This window comes from Silene latifolia, chromosome 6, assembly GCF_048544455.1.
Source record: "Silene latifolia isolate original U9 population chromosome 6, ASM4854445v1, whole genome shotgun sequence".
NCBI lineage: Eukaryota > Viridiplantae > Streptophyta > Magnoliopsida > Caryophyllales > Caryophyllaceae > Silene > Silene latifolia.
In genome coordinates, this window is record NC_133531.1 from 104,662,049 (window position 1) to 104,674,919 (window position 12,871).

The 12,871-nt window shown below is 35.0% G+C and overlaps 1 protein-coding gene across 2 annotated transcripts; it reads right to left on the bottom strand.

Moving 5' to 3' along the window:
* Positions 1-2,296: 2,296 nt before the first annotated feature.
* LOC141587060 (glucose-6-phosphate isomerase, cytosolic) lies at positions 2,297-12,670 on the bottom strand. Of its 2 annotated transcripts, none has more exons than XM_074408479.1 (24): positions 12,513-12,670; positions 11,995-12,051; positions 11,827-11,903; positions 11,632-11,713; positions 11,491-11,538; positions 11,128-11,283; positions 10,956-11,052; positions 10,816-10,858; positions 9,387-9,454; positions 9,215-9,299; positions 8,926-8,974; positions 8,328-8,400; positions 8,198-8,258; positions 8,049-8,115; positions 7,351-7,407; positions 7,163-7,216; positions 6,922-7,050; positions 5,591-5,654; positions 5,397-5,470; positions 4,376-4,429; positions 4,213-4,281; positions 3,818-3,907; positions 3,567-3,674; positions 2,297-2,650 (listed from the first exon to the last, which is right to left on the bottom strand). In XM_074408479.1, the coding sequence occupies exons 2-24, from the start codon at positions 12,043-12,045 to the stop codon at positions 2,606-2,608; spliced, it is 1,701 nt and encodes a 566-aa protein (XP_074264580.1). In that variant the 5' UTR covers positions 12,046-12,051; positions 12,513-12,670; the 3' UTR covers positions 2,297-2,605. The 2 variants fall into 2 exon arrangements, with proteins under 2 accessions (XP_074264580.1, XP_074264581.1); XM_074408480.1 differs by lacking the exon at positions 12,513-12,670 and adding an exon at positions 12,454-12,507.
* Positions 12,671-12,871: the final 201 nt, after the last annotated feature.

The following is a 12,871-nucleotide window of genomic DNA, read 5'->3' on the forward strand; positions in this document are numbered from 1 at the left end:
TATAAAAACTATATTAAAAGCTTACCCTCGACGCAAGGAATCCAACGACACGAAAAACGACAAGAACCGACCGTCTGAACTCCGGGAATTGCTAAGGATGCGATTAGGAAGATGAACTGGTTGCTTTCTCTCTTAAACAGGGTTTTAGGTTTTGTAAAAGTGATTTAAAACAATGACGACTATGTTTAAATACCTTAATCGCATAATTAACAAACCCGAGAAAACTCCCCGTAAAACCGGACACTCGATCGAGTACCCAAGGTACTCGATCGAGTACCCCCTTACTCGATCGAGTACCCAAGCTACTCGATCGAGTACCCAACAGGTCAGAAACTATTTTATCTCGCAACTTACCCTTACTCGACAGAGTAAGGGCTACTCGATAGAGTACCCCAAGACTTATAAATACGGAGTATTACAAGTTCAGCTCAGCTCACTTCAGTTCAGCTCCACTAAATTCAGCCAATTTCAATTTTGCGAATCTTAAACTTAATAGTTTTTATTAATATTATATTAATATTAATATTAATATTAATATTAATATTTTATTATTATTTATTATTTATTATATATTACTATTTATTTATTTATTTGTTATTATTATTATTATTATTATTATTATTATTATTATTATTATTATTATTATTATTATTATTAATTTATTATTAATTAATCATCCTCATTATTGTTATTATTATGAATATTATGGTCATTAAAATCAATAATATTCATATTAATATAATTAATACTATTATTATTATTATTATTATTATTATTATTATTATTATTATTATTATTAATATGAATATGAATATTAATTAATAATAATATTATTAATAACATTGTTAATTTTAATATTACTATTATTAATACCTAATTATTTTTTCATATACGAACTTTACTCTTTCACACACACTTTTTCATAACGTTTTATTTTGTACCCTTTTCACCTCTAACTGAACCAAGTGAACTCTTAAATCAATATTTTTCCCTAAAACTTAATTTAATTGCTCAAATGACTTAAAACTTACAAGATGAATTCTAATTTTTAAAATAATTAATTAATTTACTTGTTATCAATTATTAATATTATTTGTTGAGTTTTAATTAATCAACCAAATTTTATTTTTTTGTTAAAGATGAAATTAGGGTCTGTCGATTTTATTTATCTAATTAATTAAATTAGGATTGTTGGTGCTTTGTGGTGGTTACCTAATCTGTCAAATTAGGATGATAAACGGCTAGACTTTGTACATCAATCTAGCAAATTGGTACTCCATTATTTCACCTAATTAGATTGATGGCGAATTGTGGTTCATGGTGACTACCTAGTTAATCACTCAAATTAGTTTAATTACTATTATTATTATTATTATTATTATTATTATTATTATTATTATTATTATTATTATTATTATTCATCTTCTTCTTCTTCTTCTTCTTCTTCTTCTTCTTCTTCTTCTTCTTCTAATAATAATAATAATAGTAATAATTATAATAATTATAATTATAATTATAATTATAATAACAATATTATTATTATTATTAATATTAATACCTATTATTATTATTATTATTATTAATATTATTAATATTATTTATTATATTTAGTATTAATATTAATATTAATATTAATATTAATATTAATATTAATATTAATATTAAAATATTAATATTAATATTAATATTATTTCATTCAATTAAATTTAATCGACTTAGTTGATTCAAATTTACTCATCCATTCGATTCGATTGATTCAATTCACTCCATTCGATTCGATTAAATTTCAATTTCGATTCATTATTTCATTTCCATTTCGATTCGATTGATTAAATTTCAATTTCTAAAAAGCCTGAAAAAAACATGGCCTTATTTTCTTACAGAACTCGTCATATAAAGACTCTCAAGCTTAATCCTTGATCCTTATGTTGTGATAAAGAGTTGATTGAATAGAGTTAATGAGAAGGCTCAAAACTCACTTTCCTTGATCCTTATGTTGCCACCTCAGCTAGGAAGGGTCTTCTTTAATATATATAATGATATAATGATAGGGAGTATTTTTCGAACAAATATATATTGTGATAAAGAGTCGATTGAATAGAGTACCCACCTAAAAGAAGTGTGATTTGAAGCACTAAAAATTTAAAATACGGCCGAGACCAAAAAAATTAATCACCGATTCATTATACATGCCTTTTGTTTGGTTGTAGAGATGTGGAAAAAATGTCAACGGATCTTGAGTGATCAAAATTTGATAGAAAAATTTAAAATACAGGCTGATAGAAAAATGATATAATGATTGAAGACTGCCATTAACCCAAGAGGCCAGTCCCTCATCAAAGAGAAATATATATCGACATGAAACTAGGCTTGCTAGTTTATATTCGGAAAAATGCTCTCATTCATAGAAAAATACAGGGAGCGACTAAAACAAGAACATAATGATATAGTGTGAAAACTAAAATGCCTCTCAAGTCTAGACAATAAAGGCGTTAGAGAGACCCGCACAAATGAAGCGCAAAAGAGACTTATTATTGAGCTTTGGTTTTATATCAAGCAGAGGTTGATGATATAAAAGCCTCATCAAGCTGAGAAGCAGCTACACTCATGGTAACTTTGTTGGCAGCTCGGCTGGGACATCTGAACTTGCCTGTCATCAAATCGTACACAAACTTGTGAGATGCCGTTTTACGAATTCAATGTTGTATCAAATATGTCTATAATTGATCATTAGATGCATCTACTTGGTGCAAGAGAGGTTTTTACAATCCACAATTGAAGTACTTGCAGCAACAACATTGGATGAACACAACCTTAACATTGCGATGAAACATCATGATGTTTCGAGATGATCAATAGTGAGAATTGCATAGACCGACTATTACCTCACTAATGTCATCATAGGCGATGCGTATGCCATTTCTATTTATGTTACACGTTACCACAAGAAACGACAAAACAGAAGAATCAAAATTATGTCGCATTCATAACTTGTCATACCTTTTTCCTGTCATCCATTTAACATAGTTTTTGGCACGAAGATTAAGGAAGGGGGTTAACTTTGAGCTGCCCATAAAGTCACGGGAGAGATCAACTGGGACACGGCAGTTTCATGCATCCTGACAAATTTATCCTCTATCCTTCTCACTGGTGGTTTAAAAATCAAGGCTAATAATGTCAATCAGGGAACAAATGACAAATCCCGTGGCTCGGTATATTCTGCCCGTGAATATATGTCAAACCTAACTTTGGTTATTGCTTTTTGATGGCATTAAAAATTGTACTACTTTGTAAGTGGGTTATGTAGGTAAAATACCATGCATGACAAGTGATTCCAATCACGTAAGATCTCCTCCAGAAAAAGCTGTTATATTTTATCCAATTTGTCAAGTCTCATGGACATAGCAAGTTAGCAACTGAAATAGATGGGTTAATTGGTTTGTCTTCGCTGTGCAAAAATTAAGCATGCTATGCATGATATTTAACACTCAGACAAAAAAATGGAGTTAAAAACTCACTGAAATAACAAGTAACCATATGAACCACATAAGGTACAGGTTTCATACCTGTAAATATCTCGTTAGCACTGTCGTAGTGCTAAAATTGAAGCCACTGATGGGGTCTCCTTTTGTACGAGATGCATTAAGCTGCTTTCTCACTTGACTTGCCAATGACTGTATTATCACAATAATAAAGTGTCACAAAATAAAATATATGGAGTAGAAGAAAAGAAATAAAACTGCTTCAACAATCAGAGTGGACACAATTCTAAACTTCAAATTAGTATGAACAACCTCCTTACTCCCGTCATACGTACCTTCCCTAATTCAACTCCCCACTGGTCAAAAGAATTGATTCCCCATATGAATCCTTCAACAGCAATTCTGTGTTCATAAATAGCCAACAACTGCAAGACAAACGACAAATATATCCTATAATTAGCTAATTAAGAACGGCAAAGCAAACAGTTCTCTTGGCACTTGGAGATATGACTCGGAAAAAAATCCCAAATGCAGTTGCGTGTCAGAATGTCTGTATAAAAAGAATCTTATTTTTTTGTTGCTTGAATGAAGTATCAAAGTAATATAACTTTCCACTAACTGATGTTTTCGCATGGTAGTTGATAACTGCAGAAGCAAATGACATGGCACAGTCCCATCTTAATAATTATTCACAAGCTTATACTCTACAAAGATGAAGGAAACACCAAACCTGTCCAACATGGTAAGCAGTAAGGGATGGAAGTAGCAGGCTCACAGACGGACGATTGCCAGTGAATGTCTGTAAGACAAAGTACACACACACACAAAAAAAAAATCAAATAAGAACGCATCGTTGACTGTGTCAGAAGATAGTCAAATACCACAGAAGTTACCTTGTGAGGGACAAGATGTGGAGATACATTCTCTTTCTGCAACTGTTCTGGAGTCTAAAGACAAAATAGAATGATAAGTCAAACACTCAATAGTATGAATACCAAGTTAGAAGCATGGTATTTATCAGTAGAGAGCCCGCTTCCTTCAGCCAAAACGCGAGGAACACCCTTGCCTTATCGCACGGCAAGAATGTAAGCGTGAGGGTCAAGTACCAGTGATGGATTGCCCACTAGGAGTATCTGAAGGGTCACGGGACTGACTAATGAATCCTAATATCGATTTTCAAGGCTGGCTTACAAATTCAACAACAGAAAGATCACAACAAGTCTTAATGTTGAGAATGAGCACCAACAAAGCTTATATAGAAAGTGAATTTCATTGACAAACACCTCCTAAAGGGGCGTGTTTTATAAGTACACAACTATTAAGATGAAACATTAAATGTGTAGAGTAGTGCACTAAAGCCTAAGAAACTATACAACGAATGTCAAGACTCAACGAATAACGCGTATGAAGAATACCCGCCAGGGGGCGAGGGGGCCCCTGCTAGCCCCCCTCCCTCTAGCTCCACCACTGCATCAAGTATGACTAACAAGATGTGCATGAAAATAAACACACGTAAACCAAAATAGACTCTAAAAGGGTCGAAATGTGAGAATTGTCACGCAGCACATGATATTAACGATCTGAGTTATGTTTCGTATGTTACCAAGACACGCATTTTGAAAGGCCAAATATATGCAAAGCCCCAAGATTAAGCCACTGTAGACGATTTTGAGATAAAGTTACTAAACGAGCCTTATAGGAGAATACCATGACCAAAGTAACTAACGTGACTGACGTGAGACTATCAAGTTAAACACGCGTAGAAACAATATATCATACCTAAAGAAAAATTTCAACCATTAACTTAATTCGTTCTTCGAAACATGCACTAAATTTATCTCTATCACAGATGATGAAAATCCACACATATAGGATAATCAAAGGATAATGCCTCAAGAAGAAGAACAGGTAAACCTTTCCGTATGCCAAAGCATCAGGCTGAGCAAAAAAGTTGGACATTAGCTCATCGTGGTTGCTAACTACTTCTCCTGCAAAGTTCAGTTTTATCATCAGAAGATATTGGTGATAGGACAGCATAATATTACATGTAACTGTGACAGTAAAATTGTTCAATGACAGGCTACATAAACCTTTTTAATAGAGGGTACCTTTGAGGTATACTGGTTGCTGACTCTTTACAACTCCAATAAAATCACAGGGAATAACACGTCCCTGCAGGATTAATACTAAATATTTCAGAGAAACAATTAAGCGTACTATTGCAAACTCTCTTTTGCTTGGTCGTGGATTCTACATAGAATCAGAGTTTAGTCTTTCAAAGATGTATAGGCTGAACAGAAGACTTATCGTTAAAGTAATCATGTCCAAGACCTGACTTGAAAGTTTGAAAGAGCATAAAAACAACATTAATGTTTGATAAAATGCAGGTAAGCTGGGCCAAAAATCCAGAAAGCTTTCCACCTACGCAACAACATTACAACAGTGCCTCAATGGCTCCCGCAAATGGCGGGGTAAGGGGGTTCGGATGTACGCAGCCCTACCCTTGTGTTAGCAACACAAAGAGGCTGTTTCCGAATGATCCGAGGTGAAATTTGCGTCGATAACTGCATCGGAGGACCGCTACTTCACAAAAGAAAGAAGCGCAGCCACTTCAGTGAGCCATTTTGATTTATTCCATCCTAAAGCTTTCCACTTACACATACTTAAAATTTTGTCTACACATGCACCTCCAAATGTCCAAATGAAACATTCCTCTAGTCAGTTTTGTCCTTTCTACATCAATACCATACCTAGTTGTAATAATGTGAATCAGGAACTAATAGCCAACATGAGCTTGAGGCCGAACATCAGTATATGTTTATTAGTCCAAACTATTCAAGTGAGAGGCTTCTTAATATAATATTGTTTGTCTAACAAGATCGGAAGCTATATTTAACATACATGAGGATATAAATGAAGTAACAGATTCATAAAATAAAATCGACGAATGAATATACATGCGTGTTCACATAGAAAATCAGAAGGAATGGAAAGATATATCACATTGAACAGGTTTTACTGTAGTAGTCCTTAAGTGTAGAGAAACATCTCTGAGACTGTGATGGGATAACATATAAGACTAGGTTGGAGCTCCGAGAAGCATGGCGCAGGACTTCTGTTGTGTGATTTGGAGATTGTTTGGTTCGGGCAATGGGTTTGAGTTCAAGGAATACTAGTGGGTTCATGTTTTAAGCACTTTGGCAACAGAGTTCGCGAATGAACTCTGTTTTAGTAAGGAAAATTCGGTTTAAAGATCTGCTGACTGAATGCTTACATATTTGATGATCATTACTCTGTATATACAGTAAATACAGCCATTGAAGAGGTGTTCTTGGGGACCTCCATGTCACTAAAGAACAAAAGAAGTATCATACAAAAAATATCAAGGCATTGCGGGGCAGCCGGGATGACATGACACAAAATTAAATATGAGACTGACCTGATGAATCAGCTGGTAAAAGCTGTGTTGCCCATTCGTTCCAGGTTCACCAAAATCAATTTCACCAGTCTCAAAAGGAAGTACCTCACCGTCAATTGAAACACCTTTTCCATTACTTTCCATGCTGACCTATTCATATGTACAATCCAAAAGGATGAAATAAGGGATCATTCATACAGAAAATATACAGAAGTGTTATGGTTTAAAAAAAACCAATATATATGATAGTATCATAACATGCCTGCTGAATGTGAGGGGCGAATTTTTCCAATGCTTGGCAATATGGTAAAATGGCCTATATGAACCAAAAATATGGAATATGATTTAGTTAAGCTCTAGTATAACTTGAACTGCAAAAGCTATATGAATAAGAAACCTCAAGAACGACTAATTGTTCCATCCCTTGAGCGAGAGATATGGAGCACTCACTCTTGCTGGATATCCAAGAAATGAAACATTCCAAACGCTCAGCAAACCTAGAAGGACCTGAACCACGGGAACACAATACCGAGAATATCAGCGATGTTGGTGCATCAGAACAATAGAGGTTAGACGCCTATAAAAACTTGACAACCCATCAAAAGGAACAACAACAACAACATTACCCCAGTGCCTCAATGGCTCCCGCAAATTGCGGTGTAAGGGGGGTCGGATGTACGCAGCCTTACCCTTGTGTTAGCAACACAAAGAGGCTGTTTCTGAATGACCCAAGATGAAAATTGCGTTGAGAACTGCATCGAAGGACCGCTACTTCACAAAAGAAAGAAGCGCAGCCACTTTAGTGAGCCATTTTGATTTATTCCATTATAATACATAACCAAAGAGTAATGAGTCTTTGGCTCCATTGGAAATATGGAAGCGTAAAGAAAATTTCCATGTATAGAAATTAGAAATGTAATAGCTACACAGGGACTATGAAACCGATAGCTATACGACAACATTATCCCAGTGACTTCCTACCATGTAAAAGCTATAGCTAATATCCAAATGAAATAAAATACACTGTAAACAACTTGAGCAAAAAACCATATAAAACACATGGCATTTGCACGAAGAGTTGAAGACCATCAAATGACATCAAATATGATACCAGCAAAAGTTAAGGTGATAAAGATCAGAGTTGGCACCGGGAGATTTTCCTCAAGCGGGGAAGAGTTGAAATGTTGATCAATACTTGAAGCTCCTTTCAAAAACCTTTACAACAAAAATCATAATAAATCATATGCTATATTTATGGACAACGTGTATAAGGTCAACCTGGAAAAGAGGGACATACTGCTCAACTATTGGAAATCCATATTGTAGAGACAAAGGCAAAACACCAACTGCACTGCAGACTGCAGAACAAATAGTCAGAAATTATCTATAGAAAATATCGATTTTAGTGAAAAGAGAAGTTGACTTACCACTATATCTGCCGCCAACCCAGTCCCAGAATGCAAAAGCATTGTTAGGATCAATGCCAAACTTTTCAACAAGCTGCAAGAAGAATACGCAGCACACGTTCAGAGGATAAATTGCAATTAGAAGATACCCGTACATTTTAAACAAATATTCATTCAAGTGTCGTTCAACTATTCAATGCAGAGTTGCAACCAGACTCTACCAAACAAGGGTCATCTTCCTTAGTATTCCCTGCACTGACTTCCAAAAGTTCTAATCCATCCGTAGTGAAAGACTTAACAGTCCTTATTTTCTCCCTTCTTTTCATAAATTTTACCAAAATCATACTTTGGGAGGGAAAATATAGGTCTACACTCGTATATTTTGTATTATAACATAAATAAACGCATCCCTTTTTCAAGTTCTAAGAGTAAAAGAAGATCTACATTTCTAATCCTACAGATTAGGGCTAGCTGACATAAACCATATTAAGGAGTCGTGGAAAACCAAGGGAGAAAAGAGATAGGGGAAGCTGGGGGAGAAAAAGAAAGATTTAAAATAAGAGGGGGTGAATCTATAAGCAGAACTGCAGAAGCAACATAATAAATGCGAGAAAAATACCGTAAGGTTAGTGCTGACGGCCACCATGTGTTTCGCCACAGCAGAAGGCCTACATTTATAGCACAGCATGAAAGCAGAAATAAATGAACATATGCAACCATCCCAAAGAAGTCAGTGAGCATACATGGTACTATAAAATTCAATTCCTTTGCGTTGTATTGAAATAAAGAAAAAAACAACCAAGCACTCAACTCAATCATGAAGGTTTGATTCGTAACTTAATTTTCAATTTTCAAGCCATGACAGTGTAGTTGGCTAGTTACAAATAAAAAGTTACGAAAACACAGACCCAAGAGCAGATGAAATCCATTCCCTCAAAGTCCTAGCATTCAGCATGGTTTCAGCTGTTGTGAAGGTTTTCGATACAACAACAACTGCAAACAATATACAAGCATGCCAACAATTTAATTACCTTAAATTTATGCAGAAACCCATGATATGCAAACAATCATAACACTTACCAAGTGTAGTTTCAGGATTTAATCCTGCAATATTTTTTGCAATATCAATTGGATCAACATTTGCCAAGCTGCAGCATAAGTAATTAAACGAACATTAGGCACCGTAACGGCACACAGGAGTGACAGGACACCAGCCCAAAGTACACAAACACACAGCAAAAAGTAAAAGCATTTACAAACATCATATTAAAAGTATGTCATGAACCGAATCCTATCTTTTTCCTTCAGAAATTAAAAAGAAAAGGATAAATTTGATGCCCATAATTGTGAAAAGCACTCACATATCATCAACCTTGTCTAGAAAGCAACTACAATTTTTCATAATAAAACCAACTACACAGCCCAAAGGAAATTTAAAAGGAAACTCTCTAAATTATCCATCTTGAAACATCAGATCAGCTCATTTCACCAAAGAGAGCCATTATTGTCATTCCAGGATAGACGACTTCAGCCATCATTCTGGATGTCAACCCCGATATCCCAACAGCCACATTCTCCAACATGAATAACAATGTATCGTCTCAGTTGACACTGAATAATTCTAAAGGCAGGCTGAATTATGTTACTCCGACTCTTCATATCTGTGATGCTCGGACTTGGATACGAGGATCCGACACAGCGACACGGGTACGGATCCGAGTGTCGGATCCTTGAAATCTCAAAAACAAGGACTCGGATAAGAGGATCCAAATTTAAATTTGGGCTCGGCTAATTTTTATTTTTTCTGAAAAATTTGATTATTAGTTAAAAAAAATCAAAGAAAAGCAAGGAAAAGTAGTTTCTTCATGTTTAACATGAATGAAACTTTATTACAGCATTAATTTCATGTCAAGATCACTCCTGAGTCCTGATGATATAGGGTGCTGTACAAAACAAAACAGAGGGTAAGAACAACACACTCTCACACCGAAGGATCCGATTTCTCATAGAAGGATCCATGTCCGGATCCGTGTCCGGATCCTGTCCATCGGATCCACAGAGTCAGGTGAAGCGTCCGAGCATCACAGCTTCATATTACCTTATGTACCCGTGTCCAACACTGGACACTCACTTGGACACTGTATATTATTTCATGTTCAGCTAAAAGATGGGGATTTTTCATAAAATAGCCGAGTCCGATACTTGCACACGTATACGTGACGAATACTTTTAACTAAGTCTAAGACTCTAAGTAACGTGAAAGAGATGATACTTCAAATAGCCATCCAAAGATTCTAGATACTTTTCTTAAGATTCTTAACTAAACTTAGACACTTATAGGAGCATAACGCTGTCGCCATAAACAGACTCAACACTAGCTAGAGGCAAGGCTTTGTACATCTGAATCTCACCGAAGACTGTGAAGCGGGTTTCTCACCGGACACTGTACCACCGCTCAAACGAGCTCGTTAGTAGAAATAAAGTAGAATTACATATTGCACAAACTTACAAGCGTAGCTGACGTCCTTTTGCGCACTCTGCTGCCTCAGGGTCTAAGGTTATTGCAAATAAAAATAGAGAACGTCATTGAACCGTCAATACTTCACTAAAAGAACATGATTTGAACACAGAAAATTTTATATAACTAACCTGTTTGAAGTGCTGTGTGAACAAAGAGGGGCCCTAAGAAACTTCCTCCAATACCTATTGCGACCACGTCTTTCAGTGCTTTCCCTGTCACTCCAACCTGACGAATATCGCTTTAGTAAATATAATCACCAAACAAGACACCAAAATGAATGAATTAAAAATCAATAGTTACCCAAGAACCACTTCGTATTTTGTCTGAAAAAACTCGTATTTTGTCCAAAACTTCCCACACATCAGGGACCACATTTTTCCCATCGCTGCTTATAACCGTATCTCTTGGTGCACGTAGAGCAACATGAAGTACAGATCTATTCTCGGTGCTATTGATCTGGTGGTAACATTAAATACAACCAAAAAGAGAGATTATGACCAATAGACTAATGAAGATGGTACCACATCAAAAACTAAGATGGAGCTATTTCCCCAAACGGCTAAACGTAATAACAAAGAAAGAAAATATTCCAAACTGATAATCTTCAGCTGCCTAAACATAAGATATTTGATGTAGAAAAATCAGAGAAAAAGTTCAACTTACACGTTCTCCATTAAACATTCGGCTGATTTTTTCCTTCAAACGGGCAGCCTATAAAGTACAAATAACACGAATACAAAATCCACCAGATTATTCCCAGCAGCAAAGCACTTGAAAAGAAACAAAGTCAACACTAATACTCACCTCCGCAAGCTTAAAGAGCTTACTCAAGGTCTCCGGAGTCGCGCACTGCCGAGAGTAATCCAACAGCAACCCATCAAATTCACTTCACAAAAGTTACCAACAATCACCCTAATTAATTACAACAATTCAAACAAAAACAAAAAAATGGAAACTTTAAAGTTAAAACATAAGAGAAAATTAAATAAAGAAGCATACACCATCATGGACTTGCATCTTTCAACATCACTCATCAAATCCCGCAAATGGGTCTTCTTAATTTGTTCAACATGAACCTACACAAAATTACATTAATCAGTAACTCGAAACGATCCATGCCGTAAATTGCATCATTGACCAAGCTATAAATTTAAGTTAACTTAATACCTTCAAATTTTGCCATGCATCCGTATCAGATATTAGCTTGGATGATGCCATTTTCTTCTACAATTTATAATTCAATTAGTAACAATCAGTTATAACAACACTGTTCTTCAGACCAATTTAAACTACCCAGTACCCACAACATCAAATACACTCATCCAAACATTAATTACAAAATCCATCCTCCCAACAATAAAACCATACCAAAAATTGAATTATCCAAACCTCGTACTAATTAATTAATTTATAAAATTATTTTGAAACAATTAATTAATTCATAAAATCGGGAATACACCAGCAAAATGGAGTCGCCACCAAACAATTAATTCATCATAGTGATTGATGGAGTCGTCACCAAGCAATTATCATTAAAACACCAGCAAAATTAACAATACGTAACAAACAAAATAAACATCTAATAAAAGTGAGACTCCACAATATCTGTAATCATATGATGAATACCGGAAGAACAGCACGAAATTATGAAGAAGAAAAATAATAATGGGAGAAAGGAAGCTTACAAAAAGTGGCAAGATTATGAAACACAGATAAACAGGGTCTGGTAATAAATGAATAAAGGAAACCAAAACTATCTTAACGATGTGCGCTGGTCGGCTCACTGCCAAAATTTTATAAATAAATAAATTTAAACCATTGACATATCCATCTTAAACCTAACACAAATACGTTGAATATAAACACGAATAGATATAAACTAGGTAGTACCAAAATGGATACGGACACGGACACGACATAAATACGTGGTACGGCATCCCATGAAATTTAACACACGAGATATGCTATTTAAATTTAATAAAATATATATAGGAGTATATTTTATGGTTATAAATAACTTATGATTTTATTTTTGTAATGTTTT